Source organism: Marmota flaviventris, chromosome 6 (genome assembly GCF_047511675.1).
Source record: "Marmota flaviventris isolate mMarFla1 chromosome 6, mMarFla1.hap1, whole genome shotgun sequence".
Classification (NCBI taxonomy): Eukaryota; Metazoa; Chordata; class Mammalia; order Rodentia; family Sciuridae; genus Marmota; species Marmota flaviventris.
Genome location: NC_092503.1, coordinates 20,132,395 through 20,145,645, shown reverse-complemented (window position 1 = coordinate 20,145,645; position 13,251 = coordinate 20,132,395). Strand labels below are relative to the sequence as shown.

General features: G+C 39.6%; 1 protein-coding gene across 2 annotated transcripts in view; it reads right to left on the bottom strand.

Annotated features, from left to right (window-relative positions):
- Epm2a (EPM2A glucan phosphatase, laforin) overlaps positions 1–12,382 on the bottom strand; it is an 83,195-nt gene extending 70,813 nt beyond the window's left edge. For both annotated transcript variants that reach the window (XM_027938525.2, XM_027938526.3), the window contains exon 1: positions 11,856–12,382. In XM_027938525.2, the coding sequence (XP_027794326.2) occupies positions 11,856–12,162 (307 nt within the window). In that variant the 5' untranslated portion in view covers positions 12,163–12,382. The remainder of the gene's footprint in view (positions 1–11,855) is intronic.
- Between the last annotated feature and the right edge of the window lie 869 nt (positions 12,383–13,251).

Sequence of the window (13,251 nt, the reverse complement as noted above, 5' to 3'; positions counted from 1 at the left end):
AATACATGACAAGAACAACCTAGAGGACATGGTTTCGGTGGTCTCAGTCCGTAGAAGGCCAACTCCGTTGCTCTGGGTAGGGCCGAGGTGAGAGAGAACAGCATGGGGAAAGGGCCCAGGGAAAGAAAGCTGCTCAGCTCCTGGCCAGCCAGGTCAGGAAACAGAGAGAAGAGGAAGGGGCCACAGAGAAGCCACTCCCTTCCAGGGCACACTCCAGAGACCCACCTCGTTCAGTCATGCCCTACCTACCTACAGTTACCACCCAGTTAGTCCATTCAAACTAAGATGGACTGATCAGGTCACAGAGCCCATAATCCAACAATGTTGCCTCTGAATATTCCTGAATTATCAGGAACTTTTGGGGGATACCTCATATCCCAGCCATAACACTACATAAATAATTGTTAGACTATATTATTTATGGAATAATAATGATAAAATATCTGTACGTGTTCAGTACAGACACAATTATTTTTTCAAAAAATTTTTTTAATCCAAGGTAGATTGAATCTACAGACAGATGTGGAACCCAAAGGTATAGAAAGTCAACTGTATTATTTACTGTTTGTACATGGTAATGAGAAGATCATTTAAACCTGTTTTCTCATTTGCAAAAAGAAAAAAAAAAAGGGGGACTAATGGTACTATCTAACTCATAGGATGTTGTAAGGGAATTCAATTAGGTAATCCATTAAAAGGATTTAACACAGGAACTATCACAGCTGGTGTTCAATAACTCAGTAACAGCTCTTAACTACTACTCTTCTCTTACTTTTCCTCAGTGCTCAAATAGTTTTAACAGCTTTGTTCAGAGGAATACATTTCAAGACAAGACCATAATGACAGTAATTTCACATCATGGGTTCATGTGTCTCCAAGACCAGATCAGCAATCTTTTCAATAACTCTCCTCATTTACAGATTCTGACAAATCCCTGCACGAACCATGCAAACTTCCCCTAAAACTGAACTTTCTCTTCAAATTGCTTTTAAGGAAAACAATTACCTTATTTTCTACTTTTATAACATAACTTACTAATGCAAATATGAGTGCTGATTTTTATCAGTTTGTTCTTATCTATTTATTCCACTTTGGGACAACATATTTTGAAAACTGTTCCTCTTTAACAAAAAAACAACTCTCCCAATTTTCTCTTATCAACAAATTTGTTAAGCAGAATTCCTAAGTCAGCAGTGAAAAGACACAGGAGGGAAGATTCTGGAACAGGGAGCCTGGGCATGCTGCCGGCTCTCGCCACACATTCTCGCAGGTTTATTCATCACAACACTTAGGTCCACTTGCTCAACTTGCAGTGAACCTGCCTAACTGATCCATTAGCCAGCCAGTGTCACTCTCTAATTTGTGTAAATAAAATTGTGGGATTTCTCTAAAATCCTTTGTTGAAACTAAGATACAAAGTTCTTCCATTTTCCCCTGTGCAAATGGGGATATCTGACCAGATAAAATTTCTAAAGCAATTTTTAAACTTGATCAGAAATATATAATGATGATCAAACATCAAAAGTTTTTCACTTCATGTGGTAGTTAAGTTCCTTTGCAAAAGACAGGGACAAGCTAAATATCATCTTCCTCAAAAAAAAAAAGCTTTAAATACTTATGCACACAGTGCCCACAACTCACCATTATACTATAAAAGAGAAAAAAACATGAAATTTCATAATTACAATCATAAGTGAAAGATGTTAAACTTTCCAGTGACATATCAATTTAATTTCAGACATTTAAAGCAAAATAAAAAAATAAATGTTTTTCTCCCTGAAAACAGCAAGATTTATTTGACACAAAGCAATTAAATTTTACTGTCAAATTTTAACCAACTATATCTCCTCTATTTACATCAAGTTTTACAAACAAGTTTAAGTAGCCTAATTTTTCAGAGTAGCTACTTTCTCTTATACAGAATATAGTGAATACGGCAGCTTAAAAATTGCATTGGTGGCCCCTGAACAAGTGAATGCGTTGTGTTGCTGAGTAATTCTGATTTTTTCCCTTGCGATAGGGCAAGACTACTCTAATATACCTCTGACATCACTTACATTGAATCCTCAATATAAACAGAAGTCAGAAAGGAATAATTTATCAAGCTTCACAAGGACCTTTTCTTATTTAATTAATCGTCTAGAATTAATTCTTTAAGAACTCCTGAAACAAAGTAAACTGATATGGAACCATGATAAAGTGTTTCTCAAACATGTCATAAACATCAAAGGATTTTGCATAACAATTACCTGATGATCCTCTGATATATAGAAAAAGCAGGCATCACAGTCAAAAATGTCTGCATACATTTATTGTAAAAAAAAAAAAAAATTTAAGCATTCATAGAGAGCAAGTGCCAGGCCTGGTGGCGCACATACTTGAGAGGCTGAGGCAGGAGGATCCCAAGTACAAGACCAGCCTGGAAAACTTAGTAAGATCTTATCTCAAAATTAAGTAAATAAAAAGGAGTGGGGATATGGCTCTGGGATAGAACACCCCTGAGCTCAATGCCCAGTACAGCAAAATAAAGAAAGAAAAAAAGAAAAGAGCAAGATTTCTGTAAGTAATCGTTAATGATTTTAATTACTTTAAATATCAAAAATTACATTAAAGCAATTTGCTTACATCAGAACAAAATTAAGCTATCTAATAATTCCTCCCAAATGAAGTAGAAGTCCTAGAATAATGCTTAGTTTTAGGGAGATTGGATTCACTTTTACTTCATTCATCTTTTTAAATGAACAAGAATGTTTTTTCAAAATTGTTTAGGAGGAAAGAGGGCATATGGAACAAGAAAGGAGAAAGGGAAAGTTTTAAAATGAGGTTCAATTACTTTCTAAGATTACACACAAACTGTAAAAATGATAGTAGAAAACAAGTGACATGCTGCCACCTAGTGGAAATATAATGTAGATAAAATCTTATTTTAAAAAATTGCAAGGTTTCATATCATTGTTCAGTTAGAAAAATAGAGCTTAATAATTTTCAAAGTAATTTCACCTGTATTACTCCTCAAAAATATCCAGTGGTACATATAGCAGAATTATTAGTTGCCTTCTGAATCTGAGATTCTAGATGAAATAATCTGACAGAGTCCTGTGCTTATTTATTAGCAAAAAGAGGGCTGGGGTCCAGGGCTTCTGGCTCCTGGTCTGCTGCTGTTCACACTATAGGACCCCTTCTAAACACTGCAGGCATTTCACAGAGTACAAAGCTGAGACAGAGATTATCAAGGCATCTCAAACATGTCCAGAGGGTCTTAGGAATGTAGCCAGAAGCAGTACTCTACTGACATGAAAACTCTTGGAAGACTTGTATTTTTCCTTTAAAATTCACATGAGATTTGTATTCTGTTCCATTCTGTTCCATAGGATCCACCTGTCTTAATTTTTAAATATTTGGGTTTTTTTCAAGCACCTTTCAAAACCCTGATTCTTTAAGACAATGGCTGTTCTGCAAACTCACCAAAACTGGGAGCATGAATTTCCAGTTTGAGATCCCTGGAAAGTGACTTACTCAAGCTCATTCATCTATCGAATACTTAACAAACACCTACTAGATACCAGGCATTCTTTTAGGTCACAGGACAAAACTGTGATAACAAAGAACCCCAAGTTATCAGCAGTACAAAAGAGCAAAGATTTTCTTTTCTCCCATAGTAGAGTTCATCTTAGAATGACTAAAGGCTGGGCACCATATTTACAAAGGAACATCAGACAGAGCCTGTAATCCCAGCAGCTCAGGAGGCTGAGATAGGAGGATCACAAGTTCAAAGCCAGCCTCAACAACTCAGTAAGACCCTGTCTCTAAATAAAATACAAAAATAGGGCTGGGGATATGGCTCAGTGGTGGAGTGCCCTTGAGTTCAATCCCTGGTACCAAAAAAAGAAAAAAGTAATCACTATTTGGAACAACAAAAGTAATATCTTGGCAGAGAGAAAAGAGAATGAGGTAAAGCAACAGGCAGTGACATGGTACTTTCTCTCAAAGTACCAAAGCTAGCTCTATGGTAAAAAATATACTCCCTCAACAAAGCAAAGAATAGTCTTCCTGTGGGGAGAGGCTCTAGGTATTGGTGAACAGTAATGATCTGCCACTTTCCAAGATGTACTTAGGAAAGACAGCTCTGGGTAACATAGAGGAAAGAGATCATATTTCTCAGTATAAGGAAAATAAAGTCATTTTATTTAGGTGTTTTAAAATTTTAATTTAAATGTTAAAATAGGCTATCATCGAAGCCTAGCGGACTTGAAATACAAATGAGTAAGTATTAGACAAGAAGACAGAGAGAAGGTTTTTGAATGAGAGTATGAAGCATGACTTGAAATCCCAGATCTGGATACAGGGGAGCTGCTGTGTCAAGTGAAGGATACAAATCATTTCAGAACACAGCAGGGAGGTTCACTGTACCTATGCACAAAACTAGCCAGACAGCTGCAGGTATCAGAACTTGACTATTCAAATTCTAACTAGAATTAACACATTACGCTTACCTAATTTATATATACGTAAAACCTACAAAGAGTTGAGCACAAGGAAACCCAGTCAGCCAGTGCAGTAACCATACAAGTGATGAAAAATGTGAGTTCCCTAAACTGTAGGCCTGATGTTCTCAAGCTCAATACCATTGGCTCCAACTGCAACCATGTTATTCCTTCCCTCTGCTAATGCTGGAAGGTTAAGTCTCAGACCAGAAGCACCCATGAAAACTTCCACACTGAATCCAGCAACTGGAGAAAAGAAGAGCAAAGTCCTGCAATGCCACAAATACATATCACACGGAGACTAAGATGCTGTGCCCAAACCCAAGAGAATATATACCCAAGAGAATATATGTATGAGTGTTAGGTATTAATAAAAAGTTTTGTTTAAATACATTTACCAGTCTTATGTTGTATAATTTTATCATTAATAAATAAATAATAAATATAAGTTATTTGAAGAGGCTGCCTGCTATAGTTTCAATGTTTGTGCCCCTCCAAAATTCATGTTGAAATTTAATCCTGAAACAACAGGATTAAGAAGTAGGTAGGCCTTTGGGGCAAGTGATGAAGTCATGAGATTAAAGCCCTCACAAATGGGACTGATGCCCTCATAAAAGGGTTTGAGAAAACAAGTTCATCCCTTTCTACATTCTGTCCTGTGAAGACACAGTGTTCATTTTTTCCTCCATGGGAGGATTATCTTGGGAGCAGACAGCAAGCCCTTACCAAACAAATCCTCCAGGCAGCATGAGCTTGGACTTCCGGCTGCCAGAAGTGGGAGAATTAAATTTCAATTATTTACAGATTACTCAGCCTCAGGTTCTTTTGTAATAGCAGCCCAAAGACACAGATACTACCTCTGATTGGTTTTCACATTATTATACCAAAGCCAGTGAATGAATATAGGATGGTTCTTTGTAGAAATAAGACTCCTAGCTCAGACAGCAATCCAAGGAAAGGGTAGAGCAAAGAAAGAGTTGCATAAGTATCGACAAAAACAACAATCTAAGTAGCTGAATATAGACCGCTTTTAGGACGTGGATGGAGAACAGCAGGAGAAAGGAAATAACTGCCAGACTGTGAGGAATAAGAAAGGCCAGCCCAAGAGGTTTAGACATATTTTCTAAGGAATGGGAAATCATCAGAAAGTTGATTATCCCATCTGTATTTTAGGGAGATAATTCTGGTAGCAGTGTGAAGGAAGGACTGAATAGGGAAGAGACACAGAGGAGTCAGAGCAGGTTGAAGGCCACTGTAATGATAAGAAACCCACCAAGGGCAAAGGCAGCAGAATGGTAAAAAAAAAAAAAGTCTGTGTGGAGGGATTGAAACATTTCAATGGCAGAACCTCCAACATGACCTTTCAAACCAGTTCATTTTCAAAAGTATCTAGGAAAATTATAAAATTCCTATTCCCTGATCAACACCAGAAATATTAAATCAAGATCTCTAAAAAATGTGACCTAGGAAACACTTATATCCCCCAGGGTTTAGAATGCAAGCAACCCTGCCTCAAAAGTTCTTATGCTTCATATGCTTGAGTGACTTAGCCACAGGGTCTTTAAATTAAAACCACAGGAAAAGAAGCATTGCAAAGGATGAAGGGGTATAGACATGCTGACTTTAAAGTACTTACAGGACAGGAAACTCAGGTGCAAAAGCCTTGTAGACAATAAGATATATTGAACTGAAAGTTCAGAGATTAGAACTAGAGATACATCTCCTAAGCTTGGAAGAGAGCTTCCAGAGACTTAACTTAACATGAGAGGTTATCAGAGGACAGAAGCTCAAAAAAGTACTTACACTTCTGGGCAGGACACAGAAAGATGACAATTTAAGATTGGAAAAGGAAGGATAGTGGGTTCAGCAGATAATTCCATTAGATTAGCATTCAGCCACATCAGCTTGCATATTCACAATAAAGTGGAACACTATGCAAAGCTAATCAGAGTGAAAGTGTTAATGTTTAGCCCAAGGTGGGTGTATCAACAGCTGAATGCAGGATTCCTGTTGCCATTTCAAGGATGGTCTGCTTCAACATCACCTGAGGTGGACATTTTTAAATCATGGACTCTTGCAACAGAACAATTAAAAGCAAATAATCCCATTAAAAAACGGGCAAAGGGGTTGGGGTTGTGGCTCAGTGGTAGAGCGCTCGCCTAGCATGTGTGAGGCACTGGGTTCAATTCTCAGCATCACGTGTAAATAAATAAAATAAAGATACATTGACAACTAGAAAAATATTCTTTTAAAAAAACAGGCAAAGGATTTGGATAGATTTTTCTAAATTGATATATGGTCAATAAGCAAATAAAAAACATTCAACATTATCAGTCTTTAAAGAAAACGCAAATCAAGGTCACAGTAAGAAGTCACTTCACATCCTCCAGAATGGTTAAAACAAAATATGCACACAGTAGCTGTGGACAAGGATGCAGAGAGACAGACTCCCAGACAGACTGGTGAGAATGTAGAATGGTACTGTCGCTTTAGAAAACAAGAAGCTTTTCAGAAAGTTGAACATGCAGTCCCCATGTGACTCAGCAATTCCCTTTCTGGGTACATACCCAAATGAAGGAAAAATATGTCTACACAAAAACTTGAACACAAACATTCTAAGCACCATTATTCCAAAAGTGAAAATGACCCACAGTCTATCAACAGATCAATGAACAAAATGTGTTAATCCAGACAAAAGAATATTATAGTAAAAGTGAAGGAAGTTCTGAGAAATGCTCCATGTATGATCCACGGAAACACTCGAAGTGAAGGAAGCCTGTTACAAAGGGCACATGTTACATGACTCCATCTCTATGAAATATCCAGAATTAGCAAATCCATAGACCCAGGAAGTGCTAAACTGCTGTCTGCCCAATGATGGGGGAGGAGAGGACAGGGACTGCCTATTAATACGCACAGGATTTCCTTTTGTCATGTCAAAAATGTTACAGAATTTTCGTGTTGATGATTATACACCTGTTGAATGTACTAAAAACCGCAGAACTATATGCTTTGAAAGGGTGAATTTTATGCTATGCAAATCATGTCAATGAAAACTTTTACATATTGATGTTAAAAATGAATAAATAGATAGAGACCAATCCCCCATGCAAGTGAATCATCATTTATGTAGACATTCTGCCTGCAAAGAGGTAGAGCATAACTCCCCACTCCTTAAGTGGGGACTGGTATACAGTATGTAAACCAATAAAAATGAGTAATTTTGCACAGAGAAAATTAACCATCATTCCCTCAGTGGTATGGTCAGGGTTAACATCAACAGAGGTCCATCCTGTCATGCCCCATACCCTCGATAGGATGTGGTAAGAAAGGCATTCCACTTCTATGATCTTCTTCCCCAAAACCCATAACCCCAGTCTAATCATGAAAAAAAAAAAATAACAGGAACAGTCTACAACATACCTGAGAAGTGCTCTTCAAAACTGTGAAAGTCCCCTCAGAAACAAGGCAGGTATGAGAGACCACTGTAGTCATAAGGACTAAATGCATTGTGGTCGTATGGATGAAATTATAAGTGAAAAAAAAAGTAGGTCAGATTTTAAAAAAATGAAATCTGTGAAGTACAGACCCTAGTTTATAGTGATGTACTAAACCTCCATTCCTTTCTGCTCTGTGCTCCATTCATTCAACCAATGCTTACTGAGCAGCTGCTAGGCACCAACTAAGAGCAGGAATTTTTTTTTTTTTTTAAATGAACAAATTACACACAGTCCCTATCCTCACAGAGTTCACCGTCTGGTGGGATGTCACACATTAAACAAACGAATACCGTATTTGATATCTTGTTTTAAGATGTAGCATACATTTTTTAATTGCCTACCTAAAATTCACTCCCCTCATTTTTGTTAGTGAAAAAAATCCTAATTTTCTTCAGCTTAGTAATGTGTTAGGCTAAATTCTGCAATAGACAGTCAAGAACGACAATTCTGGCCAATTCTAAATATAAAAGAAAAGGAGGAGTGTTTTGGTAACAGTTTTGCTTTCTAGATGAACGGGATGCCCAGGGCTGTCTCTTGCACACTGCCGCATTTATTCCACTGAATGCACTAGAGTTGTGGGTCTTGGGGAAAACCAAGAGAATGCAGTGTGGTAGCTCACCTGACATCCAGCATGTTTTTCTTCTCTGGATTGAAGCATGTAAGTGTGAATCTAGCCTGGTGGAAATGAAGGCAAGGTCTGAAGAAAGCAAGCCCCAGGGGAAGAAAGAACTAAGTTAGAAAACAAGTGAGGAGAGACAGGCTGCACTCCACGCTTCTCTTCATGTGGTTACATGAATTAATATTTTTTTTCTTGTTTTTTTTTTTATTTTATTTTTTTAGGCTGGTTCACATTCTGTTTTTATCACTTGCAACTAAAGATTACAAATCAAAATAACCAATGCTATTTTCAACTGGAAAAAGAGGGGTGAGACCCTGCACAAAAGTCAAATCAAAATGGATCCAAGGCTTAGGAATTAGAGCAGAAACTTTGCAACTGCTGGAGGAAAACACAGGGTGAACACAGGTCAACATTCCATCATATTGGTTATATCGATACAGGCACCGCTTTTTTTTTTAACAGAACCCCTAAAACTCAAGAAATAAAACCAAGAATCAATGTGTGAAATGGCAACCAATTAAAAAACTTCCGCACAGCAAAGGAAACAACTGAGAGCATCAAGAGACAGCCTGCAGAATGGGAGAGAAAATCTTTGCCAGCTACTCTTCTGACAGGGATTGATATCCAGAATATATAAAGAACTCAAAAAGTTTAATACCAGGAGCTGGAGTTGTGGCTCAGTGGTAGAGCACTTGCCTAGCATGTGTGAGGCACTGGGTTTGATTCTCAGCACCACATATAAGCAATTAAATAAATAAAGGTCCATCAATAACTAATAAAAATATTTTTTTAAAAAGTTTAATACCAAAAATAACCTAATCAGGGGCTGGGATGTGGCTCAAGCGGTAGCGCGCTCTCCTGGCATGCATGCGGCCCGGGGTTCGATCCTCAGCACCACATACAAACAAAGATGTTGTGTCTGCCGAAAACTAAAAATAACTCTCTCTCTCTTAAAAATAAATAAATAAATAAATAACCTAATCAATAAATGAGAAAAAGAACTCAGCAGACAGTTCTCAAAAGAAGAAACACAAATGGCCAAAAAAAATACATGAAGCAAATATTTAACATCCCTAGCAATCAGGAAAATGCAGATCAAAACTCCACTAAGATTTCATCTCAATCCAGTGAGAATGTCAACTATCAAGAATACAAATAATAATAAATGCTGGCAAAGATCTGGGGGGAAGGTATAAACATACATTGTGGGTGGGACCGCAGACTAGTACAACCACTCTAGAAAGCAGTATGGAGAAAGCAGTTTCCCAAGTCAGAAAACTTGGAATGGAACCACCATAAGATCCAGCTATCCCACTTCTCAGTATATATCCAATAAATCTAAATTCAGCATACTATAGGGACACAGCCACATCATGTTTATAGCAGCACAATTCACAATAGCCAGACTGTGGAGCCAACCTACGTGCCCTTCAACAGATGAATGAGTAAATAAAATGTGATATACACACATGTACATACACACAGAATAAAGTATTGCTCAGCCATGAAAAAGAATGAAATTATGTCATTTGCTAGTAAATGGATTGATCTGGAGACTATAATGCTAAGTGAAATAACCCAGATTCAGAAAGTCAAAGGCCAAGTGTGTTCTCTGATATGTGGAAGCTAGTCTAATGGAGGACAAAAAAGAGAAAAGAAATCAAGGGGATTCTATCAAAGAAAGATGGGGTGAGTAGAAGAAGGCGGTTGGGAGGAGGGAGACGGGGCAGAATAAAGGGAAAACAGTGGAATGAATCTGACCAAACTTTCCAATGTACATGTATGAATATAGTACAGTGAATTTCACCATTATGTATATCCACAGGAAACTAACTTTTTTTGAGAGAAAGAGAATTTTTTAATATCAGTAGAGGAAAGGGAACAGGGAGAAGGAGGAAGAAAAGGGTAAGTGTAAGTACTGGGGACTTAGTTGGAGCAAATTATGCTCCATACATTTATAATTATGTCAAAATAAATCCTAATTAATGCATAAGTATTATGAATCAATAAAAAGTTTTAAAAAATTAAATGATACTTTATATGCAAAGATATGAAAAATTGTGCTCTATATGTGTAATAAGAATTGTAATGCATTCCAGTGTCTGCATTTAAAAAAATAAAATCAATTAAATAAAAAAGTTAAACGATAATGAAATTTAAAAATAAATAAAATTATAAAATTTGCACCAACTGGAAGAATAAGGAGGAGGAGGAGGGTTGTTGTCTCAGTTCAGACACTGTTGGGGGTGGGGGGAGAAGCCCATGGAATCTCCTTTTTGGAGTATAATTTGGCAACCCTTATTGAAATGTAAAACATGGCTACATTCTCATCAATATTTTCACTTCTTTAAATCCACCCTATGGAAATACTCCAAAATACTCAAAGATAACTTTGCATAGGGACTTCCAATCAAACCATTATTGTTTGTAACAGAGGAAACCTGAAAACTAGAAATAACTTTAATACACATTGGAGGATGCAGAATTCTTTTTCCACTTAAAAAATAAAATACATTTGTATGCAGTAACACTGAAAGGTATGCACAACATGGTTAAACAAAAAAGGCAGATTCAGAATTACATATATACAATTACATATATACAATATATGTATGTGCTAAATAAATATTATACGTGTGTATGTATATGTATATATACATATATAGTGTGTGCGTGCAGGCAATTTATTTACATATATAGAAGACACTGTACATTTAAATTCGTACTTTTTATTGTTTTATTTTTACAACCAATGTGTATTTTTATATTTCAAGAAATCCGGTCACGCCTCAACTGTCATGTATCTGAGATCTTTTCTGAAAACTGAAAATGGTACATACTCCATGTTTTTGCATTAGTTCACTCTCCAACTCCCCAACTCCAGGGAGCAAATTCTACAAAGTAGGACATTGTAGCCTCGGATTAGCGAAAAAGATAATTGTCACTGGTTGGATATCTTTTTTTTTTTTAGGAACTGGGACGGGAAAGGAGGGCGCGGAAGCCAGGCGGAGCTGGGCGCTGACACCCACGGCGGCCGGCCCGGGGACCGCGCAGCGGGGCCACGGAAGGCGAAGAGGCCGGGCCCTGGTGACGAAGGCCCGCGACACTGGCGCGATAGGAAAGCGACGTCTTGTGGGCTGGGAGAGGGAGCGGGGTCGGAGGGTCGAGAGACCACAGGGGACGGGAGGCGGGCGGGGACGGGGACGGCGCCCTCCCGGGCAGCGCGGGAGGCGGGCGCGCGGGCGGCCGTACCTTCCCAGCTGAGCGCTCCTCCTGGCTCGCGCTTCAGGAACTTGTACCAGAAGGTGTCCACGTGGCCCGGCTCCGCCCCGTCGCGCGCCGCCTCCTCGGGCGCCAGCTCCACCTCCCCGAGCCACAAGCCGGGCTCCGGCAGCGGCAGCGCCAGCGCCCCCGCGCCCGCCGCCGCGCCCGCCGGCCTCAAGCGCACCGCGCCGCGCGGCTCCCAGCGCCCCAGCTCTGGCCGCGACCCCACGACCAGCAGCTCCGGCCGGGCGCCGGCCACGGCGGGCGGCACCACCACCCCGAAGCGGAACCGCATGGCGGCGGCGGCGCGGCTCCGGGTACCCGGGCTCCCCGCGCGGGCGGCCTCGGCGATTGGACGGCGGCGCGGGCGGCCCGGGGCGGCGGGGACACGTGCGGGGCAGCGCCTTTTTTGGGCTACATCACGCGGCCCGGCAGCGCTGGCCCCATGCAGGCCGGGGCTGGCGACTGCGGGAAGTTGACAGCGGAGCCACCAGAGGCCTCTTGCTGCACTGCAGCCGGCGGGCACCGGGGACGCAGCGAACGGAGGCGAAAAACGTCTAAACTTAGTGACTGTTCTGACGTCTTTCCAAGAGACTCGAAATCACCTTTGTGAAGGTCAAAAAGGATCGGCATCTAGATGGGGCCCCAAATAGTGCAGTTGGAGGAGGGTCCTGGACCCAGCGGCAGGGCTCAGCCACTCTGAGCCTCTGGGTTTTTGTAAAATGAGGGTGTAAATCAGTGATCTTACAAGATCCACCCGGTTTAAAGGGTCTGGGGTTGGTGCAGGACGCCCTACTCGGCCTAGAGCTGACCCAAACACATCTCATACATTTCCCCTGCCTACTCCCGTTAGATGCCTGGCAAAACACAGGATCCTGTTTTTGAAAACACTCTATTTTTAGAATGTGGAAATGGGTTTCGAGTACATATTTTCAAGACCAAAACTTTTATGACTTTCATGATTTTTCTTTTAAAAGTGGTATAAAAATAAAACCCTTTATTTAAAATTTACTTATAATAAAAATCACTACTTTTAACCTCAAAACATTTGAAGTCAAAAACCAGAGGCTTGAAGATATTTGGCCAAGAGAAAAGTATTTAAATCTTGGCGGGGAGTGGGGGTGGCACTTCAATTTGTCCTTGTCATAGGTGAAGAATGTTCTGTTTATGTTTGTTCCTTTTTGATTTTTCCACTCTATTAGTCTCATGCCTTACTGTTCTATATTCACCAACATTTAACATAATAACACATCCTTTAAGTGAATTAAAGTCACACAATGTACTTACTTGTCAGTTTTTGGAAACTCGTCAATAGTGAGGAGGAGGGGAAAAACAAAATTTTATGCATGCAGAAAATCATAAGAAAAAATAATAAAATATTGCA